Genomic DNA, 18,492 nt, shown 5'->3' on the forward strand with positions numbered 1-18,492 from the left:
TGTTGTGGACGCACGCGACTGTCAACAAATTTTGATCACTGTGAAAATTAATATCGTTGTAGATAAGAGTACAGACCACACTTAACCACTATCAATTAATTTATTTTAACCATAATATCAACGTCAAATAAATTGGTTCTAGCAGTCCATGACTCGATCACTGCGTGAGCAGCACTGTATGTACTCTTGTGGACAGTGGCAAATTGGCCAATGCCATCGGGACACCTAGACAGTGACAAATTGGCCAATGTCTTTGGGACACTTTGACAGTGACAAATTGGTCAATGCCATTGGGACAGTTAGTGACAAATTGGCCAATGCCATTGGGACACTTAGACAGTGACAAATTGGCCAATGCCATTATGACAGTTAGTGACAAATTGGCCAATGCCATTGGGACACTTAGACAGTGACAAATTGGCCAATGCCATTGGGACACTTAGACAGTGACAAATTGGCCAATGCCTTTGGGACAGTTAGTGACAAATTGGCCAATGCCCTTGGGACACTTAGACAGTGACAAATTGGCCAATGCCATTGGGACACTAACAATCATTGCTAAATCCCTTGAAGACCTCTCATTAGCTCACATTGCTCATTAAGACCTCATATTGCCCCACAGGCAAAGTCAGGCAGAAGCACCTGTAAATTGATGGTCTGCTTGCGGGCTAAGTCCTTGCCATTCTTAAAATTTCAGTTTTGTTTCAAATGGTTTTCTTCAGAAGTTGCACACGTTTAACTCCCCTTGAGTTTGCCAGGAAATGATCCTCCCTGGGGTGGATGTGAAAAGGTCCTAGAGCTGCTTATTTTAATGCCATCCACCTAATATAGCTAACTAAACTATTCTGACTTGAAAAGCAAGTTAAGTAATAATATTTGAAATAGTTTTGAAAAACAGAAGAAAAAACATTTTATGAATGTTCCAAAATGACAAACAGGTCAGAAAATTTCCTAGGCAGAAAGATAACTCATATAACACCATGAGCTGGAATTAGTGATTATAACAATTTAATTGTGTAAAATGAAAGAATTTGTAAATGGCAGTTAAACATCTGTAAGTGCACCTGACAAATAGTAAAAACACTCAAGGGCAAAATTAATATGATTGAAAAAATTCTAGAATAGGATGTGCAGTTCATGAAATGATCTAACTTACATCTCTATTTGGTGAAAAAGTTATTAAATTACTTTCAATTGATGAGCACAATTCATACCAATAAATGACACCTTTTGAAGACCAATTTTAATTTCAATCAGGTTAATCTGCTACAAGCAAGAGAAAGAGAGTGGAAAGCCAAGCTGAGTAAAGGTGAAAGAATTTGCTCAATATGTAGATTGTAGAATGGCTTATTTAAATGCTGTGAGGAAGTGTTAGTCAAAAAATTGCTAAAAAGACCCTACCACAAATTTTTAATTTGGATAAAAAATATTACTGACACAGCTGCCTTGAGTTTCTAATAGTGGATGTACAATATATTTAATTTGGCTTTAAACAGGCTCATTAGATTTGCGGGCCAGAAATTTGCCACAACTACCAACTGTCAAATAACAGGATCCCAAATTTCAAATCTAATTCAGAGCTCAGAATTAAATAATAAAAAAAACCTTTTGAAGCTTCTGAAAGTTAGGAGACAAAAACTAAAGAGCTTATTAAGAATTTTTTATTGATATAGAGTCTTTGCTATGAATCATGAAGAGGAGAGATATTTCACAGACCACATAAAGCTGCAAGATCAAGTACTAACTTGTCATATTAAAGGAGACAGACAGATAACTTGTAATAACCTTTTCTTAAAAACTAAATATTGAAACCTAGAAGTATCTTAGCCAATTGATGGTACATTTCATAAAAGGAAAAATTGTTTATAAATTTGCTTCTTGTTGTTAATCCTGTTGCAACTAACAGTTTGTGTGAGTGTTTTACTAAAAATTAGCATTTTTGGAAAATTCTCACTCTCTTAGAAAATTCATTCCCCATTTTGTGTTTCACTCAGCTGTCTGACTACCATTACATTGTGGTCTACGGCTAAGTAATGAGAGACAATTTCACACAGCATAGGCACATGACCTAACAGCTACATTTACCTTCCTATACGCTACTGTAACAGTATAAATGTTAATGATTAAAAATAATATAATAAAATAATAAAATTAATAATTCAGTTTAATAAAAAAATATTTCAACTCAAAATCATTTCAAATAACTGATGGTTTGATTTGTGTTCTCCTTAGTTCTACGGATAAAAATAGGCCCCTACTAAGGGAATTGCTTCAACTGAAATCCTCTTAAATTTGTCAAGAGTAGAGAATAGGATTGTGGAGGTTCAATAGTTTTCACCTAAAGTAAAAAAAAAGTAACTGATCAAAGAGACAAAAATAATGTTATTAAGTGATGTTGCAGTCCATCTATATGCTCAAGAAAATCCTGTCATCCTATTTAAGGCAAACTCTGCAACACTTTATTTTGAAATTCAATTGAATGTCTGAACTGTGAGTGGCATTTCAATGAGCCATGAAAGTACATTATATCCATCCATATCAAGTTATAGTATATTTGATTATTTGAGCATTATTATTGAAGATGATTTGATACAGTGTAGTCTGATCATGCAGGTGAATATATTCCTGAGAAGGACTCTGATGATCAGATGACCTTCTGCTAAGATTGTCAAAATGTCAGTCGGCCTGACTGCCTACAACTGTGCTTCTCAAGTCTACCCTCACCTTAACAATCAGAATACACAATCTAATATTTCCCCTACAATCAGCATTCAAATTAGTTGACATATCATGTTTGTGAAGAGTAACAGTCCTGTTTCCATCGCACTCTAAACAATTAACAGATTCCCCCTCCCCCCATTCAATGTCAGCCAAATGTTCATGAAATCACGATACAATATGTGACCTCTCACGGGAAAACATTCCGAACGGTTAGCCGTTCACCAGCCGTTCATTGGCCGTTCGACTGGATTGGCATGCCGTTTGAACGCCTCAAGCTATCTGTTCTTGAATATTCATCATCCATTCAAACCGTTCGAGCTATCCGTTTAAGAAACTTCATCATCCGTTCGAACGCCTCTAGCTATCCGTTCTTGAATATTCATAATCCGTTCGAACGCCTCCAGCTATCCGTTCTTGAATATTCATCATCCGTTCAAACGGTAAATTGAGCTATCCGTTCAAGAAAATTCATCAGCCGTTTACTTGGCACTTTGGCAACCATGGTAGAAACATTTTCAGTGTGATCGCAATCCATATCTTCTCTCGTTGAATGCTCCATTTAGTGATTGTGTGAAATGGCGGTAATTGACACAAGTTGTTAGCAGTTACCATTTAGGCAACACATTTTTGATGGAGTGACAGGGAAGCTGGGATTATGAAAATTTAAACCCAAACTGAAGTTATCGTATGCTTTTTGCGTGCAAGTTCCTTGGTTGTACCTTATCTTAATCGGTCGAATTCGATAATAAAAATATTAATTATAATCCATTTGAATGCGCCGAAAGCGAAGTCGAGTTATTCAAACAACTGAGTTTCGACTCGTTTCAAGTGATCTTTTCACAGATTGTGTCCAATACCTCGCGTTACTTAACACCTTGTCACCCAACGTGTGACGCTTTCATGAAATAATCCTTCGCTTTGGCTCAAGACGAGAGTTTGGGATGCCTGTGTCGGCATTCGTTTTGACAAAACCATCTGTTCAAACAATTTCTACAAGCGATCACTTATTTGACTGCTTAGCCGTTTATCCATTCGATCTCATCTGTGAGGCTCATCTCAGTGTTTGAAAAATTAGCCGTTCATCTGTTGGATAATTTTCATTAGCCGTTAATCCATTCAACCTAATCCGTTCGAAAATTTTAATTAGCCGTTCATCTGTTCATCCGTTTGAAAATTTTAATTAGCCGTTAATCCGTTCAACCTTGTCCGTTCGAAAATTTTCACTAGCCGTTCATCCGTTCGAAAATTTTAATTAGCCGTTCATCCTTTCACAGTATCCGTTTCGAACAGCTTTCCTAGCTGTTCATCGGCCGTTCGCTTGCCATTCCGTTCACTGTTCGAATGGCTACTGTTAGGAACGTTTTCGCGAGAGAGGTCACATATTGTATTTTTATTTGGGGGGGGGGGAGGAGGGGGCAAAATGGTGAACTTACTGTAGCGAGGGCAAAAGAGATAAAATTGAAACAAACAGAAAATAAAATTGAAGCAATTAGGGGTTGAAAAGATCAATGTGTCAACAGTTTTGTTGCCAATTGTAGATTCAAACCATAAACTGTAAAATAGATTTGATTGTACTCACCCCAGCCAAATCTAGATCCATGCCTGGAGGGGATGCTACCACATCATTCTCATTTATAATGTGAATACAGTTCATAGAGATTAACTTCTCCACTGTTGATCTCAAGTTATCCAATGAGTATTTATCAGAAACACCCTGTTTTGTTATCAGCACCTGAAAAGCACAATCAATTTTTCTTAATAATTCTAGTTATGATAAATATTCAGTGTATTTCATAACGATAACAATAACCTTACTTACCGTGGACAAAACACCTAGCTGTCAAGCTCATTTACAGGTTTTAGACACAAGATAATCAGATAATTTACAATAATATCACTAATTATCCCCCCCCCCCTCAAAACAGGTACTAAAAAAAAATTAAAAACTACAAAACAAAAAAGTCAAATAGCAGGAAAATTGAAACTGAAAAAAATTATAAACTTTACACCCAAAAAATTAAAAACTAAAAAATAAAATAAAAAAACTATAAAGCTAAAGAATTTAAAAACAAAAAAAACTACAAACTACAGTGTATGCTTGGACACTACACTCATGCTTGAAAATGTGTGATAACAGTACACTGACTCTGAGAAAGAAAAGTGGGACACGGGCGAGTATGTAGAATTGAATGTACTACAAATGAACGATTTGTGGCCAAAAGTTCCAGAGGAAACAAAGACTTGAAACCCTGACTTGAGTTGTGTTCACAGCAAAGGTGAGAAATAACACAAGCCGTGTGCGCACCAATCACAACTTTGAATGTGACTTCAAATGTGTTTAACCCTCACTATTAAAACAGATGGAAATATAAGATATACTCTGATGATCACCTGTTTCTGCACATTCCGAAGCGTTCCCATGTTTATGATTATATTTATGTTCTATGATTTTGGCACATCTGTCAACATGAGACTTTTTGCATCACAATAAAAACTTTTATGATTATATATGGAATCCAAGAGGCATTTGAGGTTAGAAAGCAAATCTAGGAGGGACAATTTGCAATTAACATAATTGACCACTACCTTGTGAAAAAATGTCTATTAATGTTAAGATTTACTAAAACTTCATTTGAATAATAAATTTCATGATAAACGTATATATACATGTATGACTATGTATATCTCTTGGTACATTTTGTATAGCATACCTTTTAGTGAACCAAAGTCTTAAGCCTCTAAAATTACTCCTTGTCTTAAAACCTTTACATTCAAGATATTGAGGATTTCTTGAAATTATTTGATTGCCATTCATGGGGTATGAAATTGATTCTGGTGACTTTCTGAGGAAACTAATAATTAAGTCATGAAAGTAGACTTAAAAGAAATTCATGGGTCACGAAAGTAGGCTTTTAAAGAAATTGATGGGTCATGGAACTCATTCTGGTGACTTTCAGGGGAAATTCATGCCTCATGAAAGTAGACTTAAAAGAAATTCATGGGTCATGGAATTCATTTAGGTGACTTTCAGGGGAAATTAATGGGTCATGAAAGTATAGGCTTTTAAAGAAATTAATGGGTCATGGAATTCATTTAGGTGACTTTCAGGGGAAATGAATGGGTTGTGAAAGTAGACTTTAAAGAAATTCATGGGTCATGAAGTAAGCTTTTATAGAAATTAATGGGTCATGAAATTCATTCTGGTGACTTTCAAGGGAAATTCATGGGTCAAGAAAGCAGGCTTAAAAGAAATTCATGGGTCATGAAAAAAATTCCCCCCATTACTGGAAAATTCTGGGCTTAAAATAGCCCCATGAATTTTCATTTTGCAGTATTCCTGGGCCATGAAATGATCTTAATGGGTTTTTCACTAGAAATTCATGGAATTGTCATAAAACTACTAACAGCTCATAGTGATATCTGTGACTAGAGATTCCTCATTATTTCTTCTGTGATGTTTTCCACATGATCACCCCGTAAAAATCTCTTGATACACTTAGTATAAGTTTGAGTTTTGAACCTCACTAATCTCTTGCAATAGTCTTTAAAACATACCTGTCCACATGTCAGGCCATACTGCTGAAACACAACTTCATAGAGCGATAACAATCCTCCCTGTCCTACAGCAGCACATGCTCTTGGTTCAATGTAAGGCCCTACAATTGACTGCAAGAACACAGTATTGCTAATATTGAGTACAGGTCTAGTAGGTACTTGTAAGTAATAATGAGGCTCATGATAAAAAAAAAAAAAAAAAAAAAAAAAAAAGAAAAAAAAACTGTTCTTAGGGCTCGAAATTGCGACCAATACAGTCGCTTTTGTGACTTAATTTTTATGTTTGTGACTAAAAAATTATTTCCTAGGAGTCGCAAAATAATTTGCGAGTAGAATGAAAAAGCCAGCAGTCGCTACTTTGCCCCTATTTTTGCCGAAATAAATAAAGAAATGAAATATATATTGTCGTGTGCCTTGATTATCCTAGACATTTGAAGATATAGGGTAAAATTGTGCCTAATCTATCCGAAATGTTGTCCACGCAACGCCATTACTTCGATCGGCCGCCATTGCAGCGATCTCCTATTCATACCTCGAGGCATTACTTGGGTCAAAATGTGAAGCCAGAGCCACGCAGAATAACCTAGGACTACGCATGTGTCATAATGTGTCACATCACATACAGTGCCCAGTGCCCCAAACTAATGCACGGATTCAAACATGGCAGAGCAGGGTCTCTGTTTTGACAATGCTGGAAGAAGTACTTTTCTGTTGTTGTTTAAGTGCAACTCAGCATCGTACATCTTAATCTCTAAATGCGCGATACATCACCTGTGAATTTTTTTTGTGTTAGGACCGTAACGATGACAGTGGAGACAATGCAGAATCCGGCGCCACCGAAAAAACAAAAACGAGTAAGATGCCCCTATTTCAGTCGGCTTTTATCACTCTAGTAGCTGATCACTTGAATGTGCGAAATTACGTAAAGTACATCGATTGCAACTGACTAGAGATTGTACAACAAAATCCACTTTTGCGAATTGGGGTTGGATAAAGGACCATGAAAGCTTTTAGAAAAAGTGAATTAGAATTTACCAAATTTTCCTCCTATTTACCCACTCCTTAAAGTGGGCCCCTAAAAGAAATGGAAGTCTTTCAGTTGTACTTTTTAAGCATTTCTATATTGTATACTCGGATGACATTCATAGTTTCCATCAGCCAAGTTCTCGATGACGATTGATGACAATAAATTCATAATTTGAATGAGCTCCAAACGTACCGATCGTAACATAATTTTAATAGATTGTCTTTAATAAGCTAGCCTGACGACGGTTGCTATTGTTACGATCTTAGAATTAGCTCTACAGCTACAGTACCAAGGGATCATTCAACGTAAGAGCTATCATCGCAGAGCATTGCAAGTGTTTTTTTTTTTGAAAATGTGTGAAAGTTGTATCCTAAGGGTGTTGATTGATGTGATGTTTGAAATTAATCGTTATCAGTTATATACTAACATAATATTTCGTTGATATTACAGCTGCACTTTATTCAGAATGCAGGTGAGAGATCCAAGGTAGACTCTTGCACCCGACTGTCCCTTGAAAAAAGGGTTAGGACAATTTGAGGGGCAAGGATAACCAGCCTAGGTCTCATTTTGAGGCTCTTTTGAGATATGATTAATGCAAAACCTGTTGGAGAAACAAAAGGCTTCTTTTTGTCCTTGGTAAAAGAAAGATTAAATCCAAAAAACAAAAACAAAAAAAAGATAGATCTAGAGGAATGGTTCTCCACCAATCTGTAACTCATATTCCAAAAAGTTAGGCAAATCTGAGCAAAAATGAAAACAGCCTAAAATTTGACATAGGCTAAGTTTGCCTCTGGCCCCTTAATTATTTATGCATTATGGATATAATGAAGTACATCTCTTGCTCAGTTTTAGAGATAATTTGGTTCCATGCCCCTGCAAGCAGAGGTTTCTTGATCAGCTGTGTGGCAGATCTGAGATTTAATAAAAGGGAGGTATAAATTAAATTATGCCCTGGCCTGTGACAGCTTTGATATCTTTATTTTACTAGATAAATGAATGGTACACTCGGACAAAGATGCCAGTGGTACTGATTTGCTTGAAAAACGGATAGCCATGTTTTTCATGGAAGTAACGATAATTCTGTTTTCATGTAGGATTAAAATACCTTGCTGGCAGTTGTCATGTTTGCTATTTTCAAGTGGTAATTGCAAGAAAGCTTTGAATGAATTAGGATAAGCTGTGTAAAAAATGCTGATGTGGCATTTTCAAATGGTTTATTAATGATTCTTATTCATTTGTAGGTCCATCAGAATTAGAGTAATTTTTTTTGTCCTTTGTGAAAAGTGCATTTCAAAGAAGCATTGTGAAGTCTTTTGGAAGAAGATGTGATCGATGTAAGTTCAAGAACTATTGTGTGGTGATTATTTGATTAGTGAAAAATGATACATGTAAATTTTTAGCTTTGTTTAATCAAAGGATATAGTATGACACAACCATAAATATCCAAGTCTTGAACAAGAAAATAATTAATGAACCAGTTTTCTAGAAAAAGAAAATTGATATATATGTGTACGTACATGTGCCAATACTTGAAGGGTTTTTTGTTTTTAAAATTTATGGCAGTGGCTGAAAGAAATGTCAACCAGTTACAAGAACTGGATGCACTTAAGGAATAAAATTCCAATTCAGGCTGATTATTCAGACTACTCAGTGTTCCTGACCTGAGGTCACTTGTTGTTTCAGCTGTAAGAAGTAGCAATGGCAAGTCTAATGTTAAGAGTTAATTTACAAAAGAAAGCAGCTTTTGTTGTTATCAGCATTAAAAAAGTTTTTTGAATTGTCTAGGAGTTATGTAGCTCTTAAAATGGCTGATAATAATGATATAGATCGAGCCAAATTGTAAGTAAATTTCACAAATCGTGAGTTATATTTTTAATGGCACTGCAGTTATAATTTTTGTACTGCATGGTTATCAAGGGAAATTTAAAAGAAAAACAAAAAAAAAATTTTTATTTACATTGGCTATTCATTGCTACAGTGAAATCCCATGTAAAGCAGACACCCTGTTTTAATGGACACTGGTATAGCTGGTCAAAAATATTATTTTTCCATATTTGCTGTAAATGTAAACTGAACTTTTATTCAGAGGACAGGTTTATTAATTATATAAGCATGTTGATACTTAAACAGAGCTGATAACTTCTTTAGTACCCAAATTTAATCCTTTTGAGCTGACTTTTATAGATATTTTTTGAGGGATATTTGATATATTGCAGGAAGACCATACAGTTAACTACTTTATAAGTAAGTTTTCTTGTTGCCTGGTTTACAACCTAATTGGGCCTTATGTGGAAAAGGTTTGTGATAGTCAAGTGTTCAATCTACCCTATACTTACTGAAGCATGCCAGGGTCTTTAACCATACATTGCATGCTGATTGTTTGTGTAGCAATCTGCTGTAACAAAGCACAAGAAGACTTCATCATTCTCCAAAAAAAAAAATCATTTTTATAGAGTAGCTTATCATAATTTGAATATGCTTGATGCACTTACTGACCCAATCATGATCATATGGAGTCAATTATAAACTGGCTATCAATTTCACAATTTGGTAGAACCAGCTGACTCGACTGAGGGTTTAATATGGGAGGGACACTAATTAGTAAGGGTCTTGAGATTGCCCATTTAATGCAAGTTTTACTGTTACAGTCATATAATTGGTACTTTTTTACAGGAAAAAACTGACAAGCACTTGGGCAAATAGGCAGTCCCAACCACTATGGTGGCCAGAGAACATACCCTTTCTTGTTCCAAACAATGCTGGGTCGAAAAAAAAAACTCAGAGAGGATGCATTGGTCGGGGTTATGAATGCCTTTGGACTCCATGTTATGCAGCTGTCACAACAACAGCAGCCCCAGCCTCAGTGCTCAACAAGCCCAGCAACTGTAGCTGTAACAACAACAACAGCAGCTATGTTACCTGAGTCCAGCACAGCCACATTAACAAACACAAGAACAACAGCTCCTGCAGCAGCATCCACAACGACAGCAGCATGCATGACAGCACCTGTGGCAGCAGTAGCAGTAGCAGCAACAGACACAATAACAGCAGCTCCTTCAGCATCAGTTACAGTTACCACAACAGGAGGCTAGGGTGAAGCTCGCCAGGTGGAAATAGAACCCCACCCCCCCACAGGGCGCTTCATCTATTGATCATCTAGTGATGGAAAAGTTTGAGAGTGACTGTGTATTTGACTGCCTCATGGCAGCAAGTTAGAGACACTTGCCCCAAACAGAGGATAGGAGATCTTATCAAGATCATGGAATTGCTAAATGAAGATGTAAGACCTCAGCTTTCTGCCAAAATTTCATAAATTATAGCAACGTGTGAGAAGGAGAGCTTTAGGTAAATTCCAAAACAGGAGCAAACGGATTTATACATGATAACATTAGACAACTTAAAATGTTAATTGTGTGGCCAATGAGCATAAGTAAATTAGATCAGGCTCTGCTAGCATGCAGTAAGCTAATGACTTGGCTTGGAGTGGTGCAACAGTGGCATTCATTTGAATCATCCTGTTGTCTCACAGAGCCGGGGTGCCTCAGGCCACCAAGTTTTGTCCTAATGGGAAACTTGCATAACTTCCTTTTTATTAATTCTTCTGAGAGCTAGGCACCCCACACTTCCTGCATGAGAACCTCTGGGCACCCTGTGATTCTTCTTAGGCCACAGCCTTGTTGATTGATTGATTGATTTCTTTCTTTCACTAGAGCCAATGTCATATCAAGCTATCTTAAAATTAGAGTAGTCAGCTCCTTGCCCATCTTAAGGTGTTTCCAGTCAACTTCCTGGAAGATCTTTCCAGCCTTGTGTATCCTCACTTGAGTAAGCCACATCCTTCATTCCTTCACAGCTATGATGGTCTTCAAAGGGTGCCTGAAGGGTAAGTTGTTTTCATTTTATTTATTCATTTTATTGTTATATAGGTCTTGTGTGATTACTCTTCTCCATTTATACAAAATGGAGTCTTATATATTTCAATAAAACAATAAGCTATACTGACACATCAATACAACACGGCACTGGCCATGATAAAATAATATATCCCATTTGTTGCTCTTCTTGTTACTCTAATTATTCTAATAATATTAATTTTTATACCATTGTTATTATTATTTATTATTTTGTCATTGTCGTTGTTGTTGTTAATGTGATTAGTACTGTCATCATCATTATAGTCATTTATATTTATTGATAACTAGTATTACTTTTTCCAGCAGACAAATTTTTGTCGTTTCTCTGAAATATTTCTACGCACATTAATGGCTGTTGGCTGGGTTCAGACAACCACCAATTATTGAAAACTCATTTTTACCCAGACATCCTATTTATTTGCAGGCAGTCCTTCAAGTGATAATGAAGAACGAAGGCCTTAACTACTATCGCTCCAACTTATTTTATGATAAATTTTGCCCTTGAAGAAGCCATTTTAGAGATTTAATATAACCTCGAAACAATTTGCCGTTATTAACCTATCCCCGTATTTTGGATATATCAATAACAATAAAGAGATTACAGTGGTTCAATTTACAGACCATTACATCATTGCAGCTCATTGGCGGTCTACGGGATCTGTAAAATGGAACGGTTAAAGTTTCATTGAGTTCTGTTATATTGTCACCTCTCGCGATTCCTTCCCGAAAATTCGTGTACCAGAACAGAAAGATAGCATGGTTACTGTATGATTATAATATGGGTTTATGATAACCATCATAAAACATTGCCAAATCGTAGGGGGAAGGCGTAGTGAAAGAGATGCAGAATAAAGAAATAAGTTGAATCAAGTTTGTCGTTATGGTCACATCTGGACTCTTTACAGGACAGTCGTGTACCAGGACTGTGAAATTGCATGGTTACGGTATCCCCATAATATGGGTATGTAATAACCATCAAAATAAAGGCAAACCATCAATATACAGGCAGATCGTAGGGAAAAAGCGTATTGGGTTTTAAGTAAGAGTTGTACATGTCATATATACGTGATGAAATTTCGAAATTAACTCCGTTCTTCAGTTGCGTGTAATGGCACTAAAGTATGGTCTAAATCGCAAGGGTAGAATGCACAAGATTTTTACGTCGTCCTCATAATAAAACCAACTTTGAGTAAAGAGTGGTGAGGTAAGAGTGGATATGTGAGTTGGCTAAGTCTCGGTATAAACTTCAACTCTACCAAAGCCGTGTTCAAAAAGTAAAATATTTTTTTATTCTGCGTGCTTTTTAAAACTTTTTTTTAAATCTAGAACTGCTTTTTTCATAATGGCTATGCCCATAATATGGGTATACGTTATCCATGCTACTTTACAGTCCCCGTACACGAATGTTCTCTAGGGAATGTAAACGTTATAGCATCGGGATCTGACAACATAGACAAAATTGATCAAACAAATCTCTTTAGTCACATTCTTCGCTACGCCTTTCCCCTACGATCTTCCTATATTTTATGATGGTTATCCTATACCCATAATATGGGATGCGGTAACCAGGCTACTTTACAGTCCAGGCACACGAATGCTCTGTAAAGAATCGACATATGTTTATTAGATATTCAACAAAAGTACTCCACCGTTGCGCTACTTTAGATGCCCTCGGTGCACATTACTTTCTGTGGTTTCCAAATTGCTGGCATGTTCTATTTGACAGGCAAACCAAGCATAATGTTCGTCATAGCGTTTCAGAAATAAACATAAGCTTCACTTAACTTTTAAGCCTAAATTTCCAGAGATAGCATTCTTAACACATTTATGCATTCGTCATTGGCAATCAGACAAGAGATATTATTTTTTCGAGAATATAATAATTAACTACTATTCACAACCAGCCACCGACACTGAGGTGATTAGTTGTTTTTAAGTACTTACTAAAAACAGTGAGATATTATAGCACAAAAAGATACTTTTTAACTCATTTATTCCAGGAACGCCCAGAATATTTTCGGGCTTGCAAAACTCGCGAGTTGCTCAAAAGTGAATAGCAAAGGATGTTCCGAGTTTGAGTAAAGCACCTTCAACGCTATCCACTGTTTTAGTATATACTATGGTTATCACATGCCCATAATATGGGGATATACTGGAACCATGCAGTTTTTCAGTCCCTGTACACGACTGTTCCGCAAAGAATTGAGATGTGATAATATAGACAAAATTGATTCAACTCATCTCTTTATTCACGGCTTCTTCACTACGCTTCCCACCCCCCCCCCCCACGATCTGCCTATATTTGATGATGGTTATCATATACCTAATATTATGGGGATACGGTAACCGTACGATTTCATAGTCCCTGTATACGACTAGTCTGTGAAGAATTGAGAAATGATAATTATAGACTAACTTCATCCAACTTATCTCCTTATTCAGCCTCTCTTTCACTATGCTTTTCCCGTAAGATCTGCCTATATTTGATGATGGTTATCATATACCCATATTATGGGGTTACGGTAACCATGCTATTTCACAGTCCCTGTATACGATTAGTCTGTGAAGAATCGAGAAATGACAATGTAGACAAACATCATTCAACTTATCAACCCTAACCCCAGCCTCTCTTTCACTACACTTTTCCCATAAGATCTGCCTATATGTTATGATGGTTATCATGGTTATCATATACCCATATTATTATGTTCACTAAAGAATCGAGATGTGACAGTATAGACAAACTTGATTCAACTTTTCTTTTTATTCACCTTCCTCAACACACTTTTCCCCTACGATCTGCCAATATTTTATGATGGTTATCGTATACCCATATTATGCAATCCATGCTATTTTACAGTCCCCGTACACGACTACTCTGTGAAGAGTCAAGATGTGACGAAAAAAACCAAACTTGATTATCTCTTTATTCTGTATCCTGTTTAGAACGTCGTGTCTCGATCCTATTTGAAACTATGCGCGCAGTAATGAGGATCACGATCAGTAAACTTTACTTCGTTTCAAATCGGGATAAGTGTTGGGTGTTGTAAACTGGTCTGGGTACGCCGGTTAGACGTAAAAATCCTAACACTAGATTTGTTTGGTTGATTCTTTCTTCAATCTTTTTTGTTCTCAACAACGGGGACTAGCCACACTCCTCAAAACACACTGTGCATTGTATGGATATGAGTAGATGTGTTATTAGGCAATAAAAGTGCACCAATTGCACAGAAATGCATCCTAGTATGAACAACTAAGAACTCCTAACTTTCCCTCTAGGAAGTGAAACATAGTCTCTGATGATATCGTACAATATGGCAAATTTTCCCATGAACAGAATACCACTATCTCTTCCATCATACTGCAAGTTGGTTCTACAGGATACATTGGAGCATGGTCTGTAATAGAGTTTCAAAACAATTAAGACAGGCATATAAGCAAAACTCATTACCAAAATTAACTAAAAATTTACACAACAAACCTGCATAGAAACGTTTCAACAATATTATCCTTTATAGTAATCATTGCTTTACATATATTAACAAGTAAATAATTGCTATACACTAAATCCATAACCACAGTCACAATGGTTGCTGAGTACACAGAAACATTTAAATTTCATTGACAATGAAATGACAGGAGTGCAGTTACAAAATTGTCCAATATTTTCAGAATATTACTACACCCTACACACTACAAATTGTTATTAACTGAAAATCATTTATTTATTTACACACATTTTATCAAGCAACAATTCCATTACATGCATAATTACTGAACAGTTCGAGACAACGATATGGCTATACCTACCATTACACTCATACAAATGCTTCCTTGTATACAACTTAATGCAGTTCTGTTTCCAACAATGAACAACTGGGTCCCCACTGTGCCAGGGGCTGTAACAGTTTAGACACTTCTCGAGTGAGCTACCCGTAGGAGGTAAGGTGGGCACAAGAAGCAGAGCACCAGTGTTTGGACAAGTAGGTAACACATTTTCAGGGGTATGCATGCAAACATATTGCCAAGACCCTGTTAAGTTGAAAGGAATTGCCAATGGTGAGACGCGGGGCTAATAACAGATTTGTTAACTAAGGGATATGCTGCTGAACACTGAGGAGTGACAGCAGCTGCAGTAAGCACCAAGTCAAGAACATCATCTGGTGCTTCGTGTGCATTTTCTGAGATAATGAAGATACTTTAAATGGTCAAAGACATCTCTCTCTCTACTGCAAGATAGACAGGAAAATCCATGCTCACATGACACTATAGCAGGATTTGGCTCAAGTACACACACCAAACTTGATGAATTATTTAATTTAACCACTTTCAAAGGTGTCTGAGGAAGAAATTTTGATAAGAAAATAAAACTATTATGGTTAAACATGGACTTAATACATAATGTACTCTTAACTTTGGATTCTAAAGACATCAAATGAGGCAATTTGTAGTAGGCCAGTGATGAAAATGGGTTTGAGAAGGCCTGTCCTCCATAATTACCAATTTTGATACATGATTCAGAGATCTATTGCTGGGTATAGGTCTCTGACCTAGCTGTGACTGGTGATGGTACATGTGCAGGCCTGCTTTGAGAGATTTAATCTGCATGAATTATCATTCAGAACGTTCTCACACAAAACAGTTTGTTATTAAAATTGATGACATTCCAACTGTCTCCAACACCTCATCACAAACCCAGGAGTTACGTAGCAAACAGTAAATACACTTTTAAGAAATGAACCAATGTCAGGAATATGATAGTTAAGTAGAGTGGCAGTAGATGCAAAGCATGTATTCTAATCAACTAATTTGTGCGGTGCTGTACATTATACCTAGCAAATGACAAGTGACCTACTGAATAATTATGATCCTCTGTAAATGAGTATACAACCTCATCTGGTCTTATGTCAAAAGCTCCTTTCAGAAGAACAAGCAATGCCTTAACATGGCCACAGTTTTCACCCAAAAAATCTACAAAAATGAAAAGGACAAATGTTTAAATAGTATTATTGTTGGCATTTAATACTTACATCAAAATAAAAAATTATTAACTTGTTTCAAAAAGCAAAAAAAAAGGGAAAAAAGGAAACAAAAAGAAACATATCAGAAATCCATTTTACATCTACTGCAAATATGGCAAAGAAGTTTAAAGTTGCTCTTTTTCTTGTTCTTGAATGTCTTAACTAACTGTAGTTGTCTTTTAATATAATCAAGGTAGGTCACTGTTAATTGATTCTTGATAGGGAATCAATTGAAGTACCATGTGTACCTTTTTCCATTAATTTATTTTTTCTAAGTGGAAAAAGACAAGTAACTGGAAGTATCACCAACAGTATTTAAAAAGAAGCCCTTCTATATATACATGCAATCAACAAATGACAAAAAATGCATTGATCGAGACAGAAATATCCAAATATATTCAAGATAGCATGCAATACCAAAGCAATTAGCACTTCCTAGATGTAGATCAGATGCCAATGAATTCACCAGTGATGACTTTCTGGTATCACAGCTACATGTGTAGAGCCAACAGGCACCTCCACCATGGATTGTATGGGTCTTCCTCTCTATGAAGACATATGTAGGATTTTTCCTAAGATTAAAAGTGCATAATGGACACAACTGATTAGAATGATTTAAAATCAAAAAATAATGGCACAAAGACATTGAAAATCCTCCACCTACAAAAAAACTGTTTTCAAACAAACCTTCTTAAGGGAGGCTTGACAACCACCACTGAAGAGGCAACTGACTCTAGCAATGTTTCCCATTACACTGTGCATGACCATTCAGCAAAAATATAAATTAATTTTCTTTTTTTTTTTTTGACTGCTGGTTAAAACTGCCTTTTGACCATGTGGCTACATACAGTGGAGCTTAAATGCTAGGTGCTAGCAAGAACGGCACAAAGCTACAAGTATGACAAGTATAGATCATTTAAAAGTCTGGTTATAAATATAAAAATTGATTATTTTGCTGTACAAAAGCCTATTTACCTAGGGCTGATAAAAATGTACATGGACAGTGACCCTAATTTCATCACTACACTCTAGCTAAAAACTACAACAACAAAATTGAAATAGTCAGGAACTTTACACCAGTCTTCTCGTATAAATCCAAATCAAACAAGAAAATTGACAACGGTGCAGATGAATGAGGTATCAAATACCACTAATACCTATAATTAAGAAGAAATACCCATCAAAAGCTTGTGTTGACTATTACTAAACTTGGGAAGGCAAAACCTCTAGTAATCTAGCATGGTTACGGCTTCAAATCGACAGAGAAGCAGGACGTATTTTTGAATAATAGATGGCTGTTTCTGTGATGTTTGAGTTCCTGAACTTTCAGCCTGAATTTGTTGAAATACACCCTGATCTTGGCAAGCGTAAGAGTGCTGTTCCTCACCCAAGTCATCGTCTAGTTCGAGGTCGACCTCGCCAACTGAAAGCATTTCATCGCTTCTGTCTTCATCCAAAGGGGTTGCCGCTGATCTTTTTTTTTTTTGAACTTTTTTCCACACCTTCGACTTGTCTTTGGGTTTTAACTTTGAAAAAATCACAGTCTCCTGCCATTAAAATATGTACACAGGATCGAAGCGCTTCCCGTCCGCCATATTGGTCCTGTGGACTAAATCAAATGATGAAGATACCAAACAAAATCATAATTGAATTGATTGATTCAAAGCGCAGTAGAGTGTTATTAAAAACCATACGTTTCAACCTGCTACCTGCACGTCAGTTGCGCATGTCACCACTGGAAGACACAGCAGCCTTAATACGTATTGCTAGCAAACGCGCTTTATCAATCAAGTCAACCATAGGTATATACTTTATGTAAGGCTACACTTATGTCACATCCTGTCGCCCGATACATGCGTAGTCCATAGTTATTCTGCGTGGTTCTGTCCACACATTTTGACCTAAATAATACCTCACCAGCGGGAAGGACAGCCGCCATCTTGGATGTCACAATCTTATGCGCAGAAAAGGTTGCGCAGTGCAAAACCCAGGGAATCACCCTAATAAAATCAGAAACCTGGATTTCAAAATACCAGATTTTCCAATGAAAAGGAAAGATTTCTCTGAACGCAGTTTCTTATTTCTGATTGGCCGTGACTTCCTCTCGACTCAGTTTCCTAGCAACCACATTCAAAATGGCGCACGACCTTGGATTGGATACTGAAAGTAATTGATATCGCAATGTATAGTCAGGACGGTTCGTTTCGACAGCTGTGTTACATTTGACAACCTTTTCTGTAAGAAGAGTATTCTC

At 36.5% G+C, this 18,492-nt stretch overlaps 1 protein-coding gene, 1 long non-coding RNA gene and 1 pseudogene across 8 annotated transcripts in view; 1 reads left to right on the forward strand and 2 right to left on the reverse strand.

Moving 5' to 3' along the window:
* LOC148742417 (delta-1-pyrroline-5-carboxylate synthase-like) overlaps positions 1 to 6,786 on the reverse strand; it is a 21,464-nt pseudogene extending 14,678 nt beyond the window's left edge. The window contains exons 1-3 of the transcript XR_015996175.1: positions 6,771 to 6,786; positions 6,277 to 6,545; positions 4,301 to 4,453 (exon numbers count right to left, since the gene is read on the reverse strand). The product of XR_015996175.1 is annotated as a delta-1-pyrroline-5-carboxylate synthase-like (transcript). The remainder of the gene's footprint in view (positions 1 to 4,300; positions 4,454 to 6,276; positions 6,546 to 6,770) is intronic.
* A 20-nt stretch (positions 6,787 to 6,806) lies between these two features.
* Positions 6,807 to 11,843, forward strand: LOC148742418 (uncharacterized). 4 transcript variants are annotated; one of them, XR_015999753.1, is made up of 6 exons: positions 6,811 to 7,130; positions 7,754 to 7,775; positions 8,292 to 8,637; positions 9,977 to 10,583; positions 11,014 to 11,186; positions 11,642 to 11,843. It is a non-coding gene; the product is annotated as an uncharacterized LOC148742418 (long non-coding RNA). The 4 variants fall into 4 exon arrangements; XR_015999752.1 differs by having other exon boundaries at positions 6,807 to 7,130; positions 7,754 to 7,789; positions 8,292 to 10,583; XR_015999749.1 differs by having other exon boundaries at positions 6,807 to 7,130; positions 8,292 to 10,583.
* Positions 11,844 to 13,962: 2,119 nt separating this feature from the next.
* Positions 13,963 to 18,186, reverse strand: LOC148742419 (uncharacterized). 3 transcript variants are annotated; one of them, XM_088755916.1, is made up of 7 exons: positions 17,948 to 18,186; positions 17,626 to 17,847; positions 16,656 to 16,784; positions 16,073 to 16,188; positions 15,478 to 15,556; positions 15,028 to 15,249; positions 13,963 to 14,615 (listed from the first exon to the last, which is right to left on the reverse strand). In XM_088755916.1, the coding sequence occupies exons 2-7, from the start codon at positions 17,669 to 17,671 to the stop codon at positions 14,458 to 14,460; spliced, it is 750 nt and encodes a 249-aa protein (XP_088612042.1). In that variant the 5' UTR covers positions 17,672 to 17,847; positions 17,948 to 18,186; the 3' UTR covers positions 13,963 to 14,457. The 3 variants fall into 3 exon arrangements, with proteins under 3 accessions (XP_088612042.1, XP_088612046.1, XP_088612038.1); XM_088755920.1 differs by having other exon boundaries at positions 17,933 to 18,186; XM_088755912.1 differs by having other exon boundaries at positions 17,626 to 18,186.
* Between the last annotated feature and the right edge of the window lie 306 nt (positions 18,187 to 18,492).

Source organism: Stylophora pistillata, chromosome 1, assembly GCF_964205215.1.
Source record: "Stylophora pistillata chromosome 1, jaStyPist1.2, whole genome shotgun sequence".
Taxonomy (NCBI): domain Eukaryota; kingdom Metazoa; phylum Cnidaria; class Anthozoa; order Scleractinia; family Pocilloporidae; genus Stylophora; species Stylophora pistillata.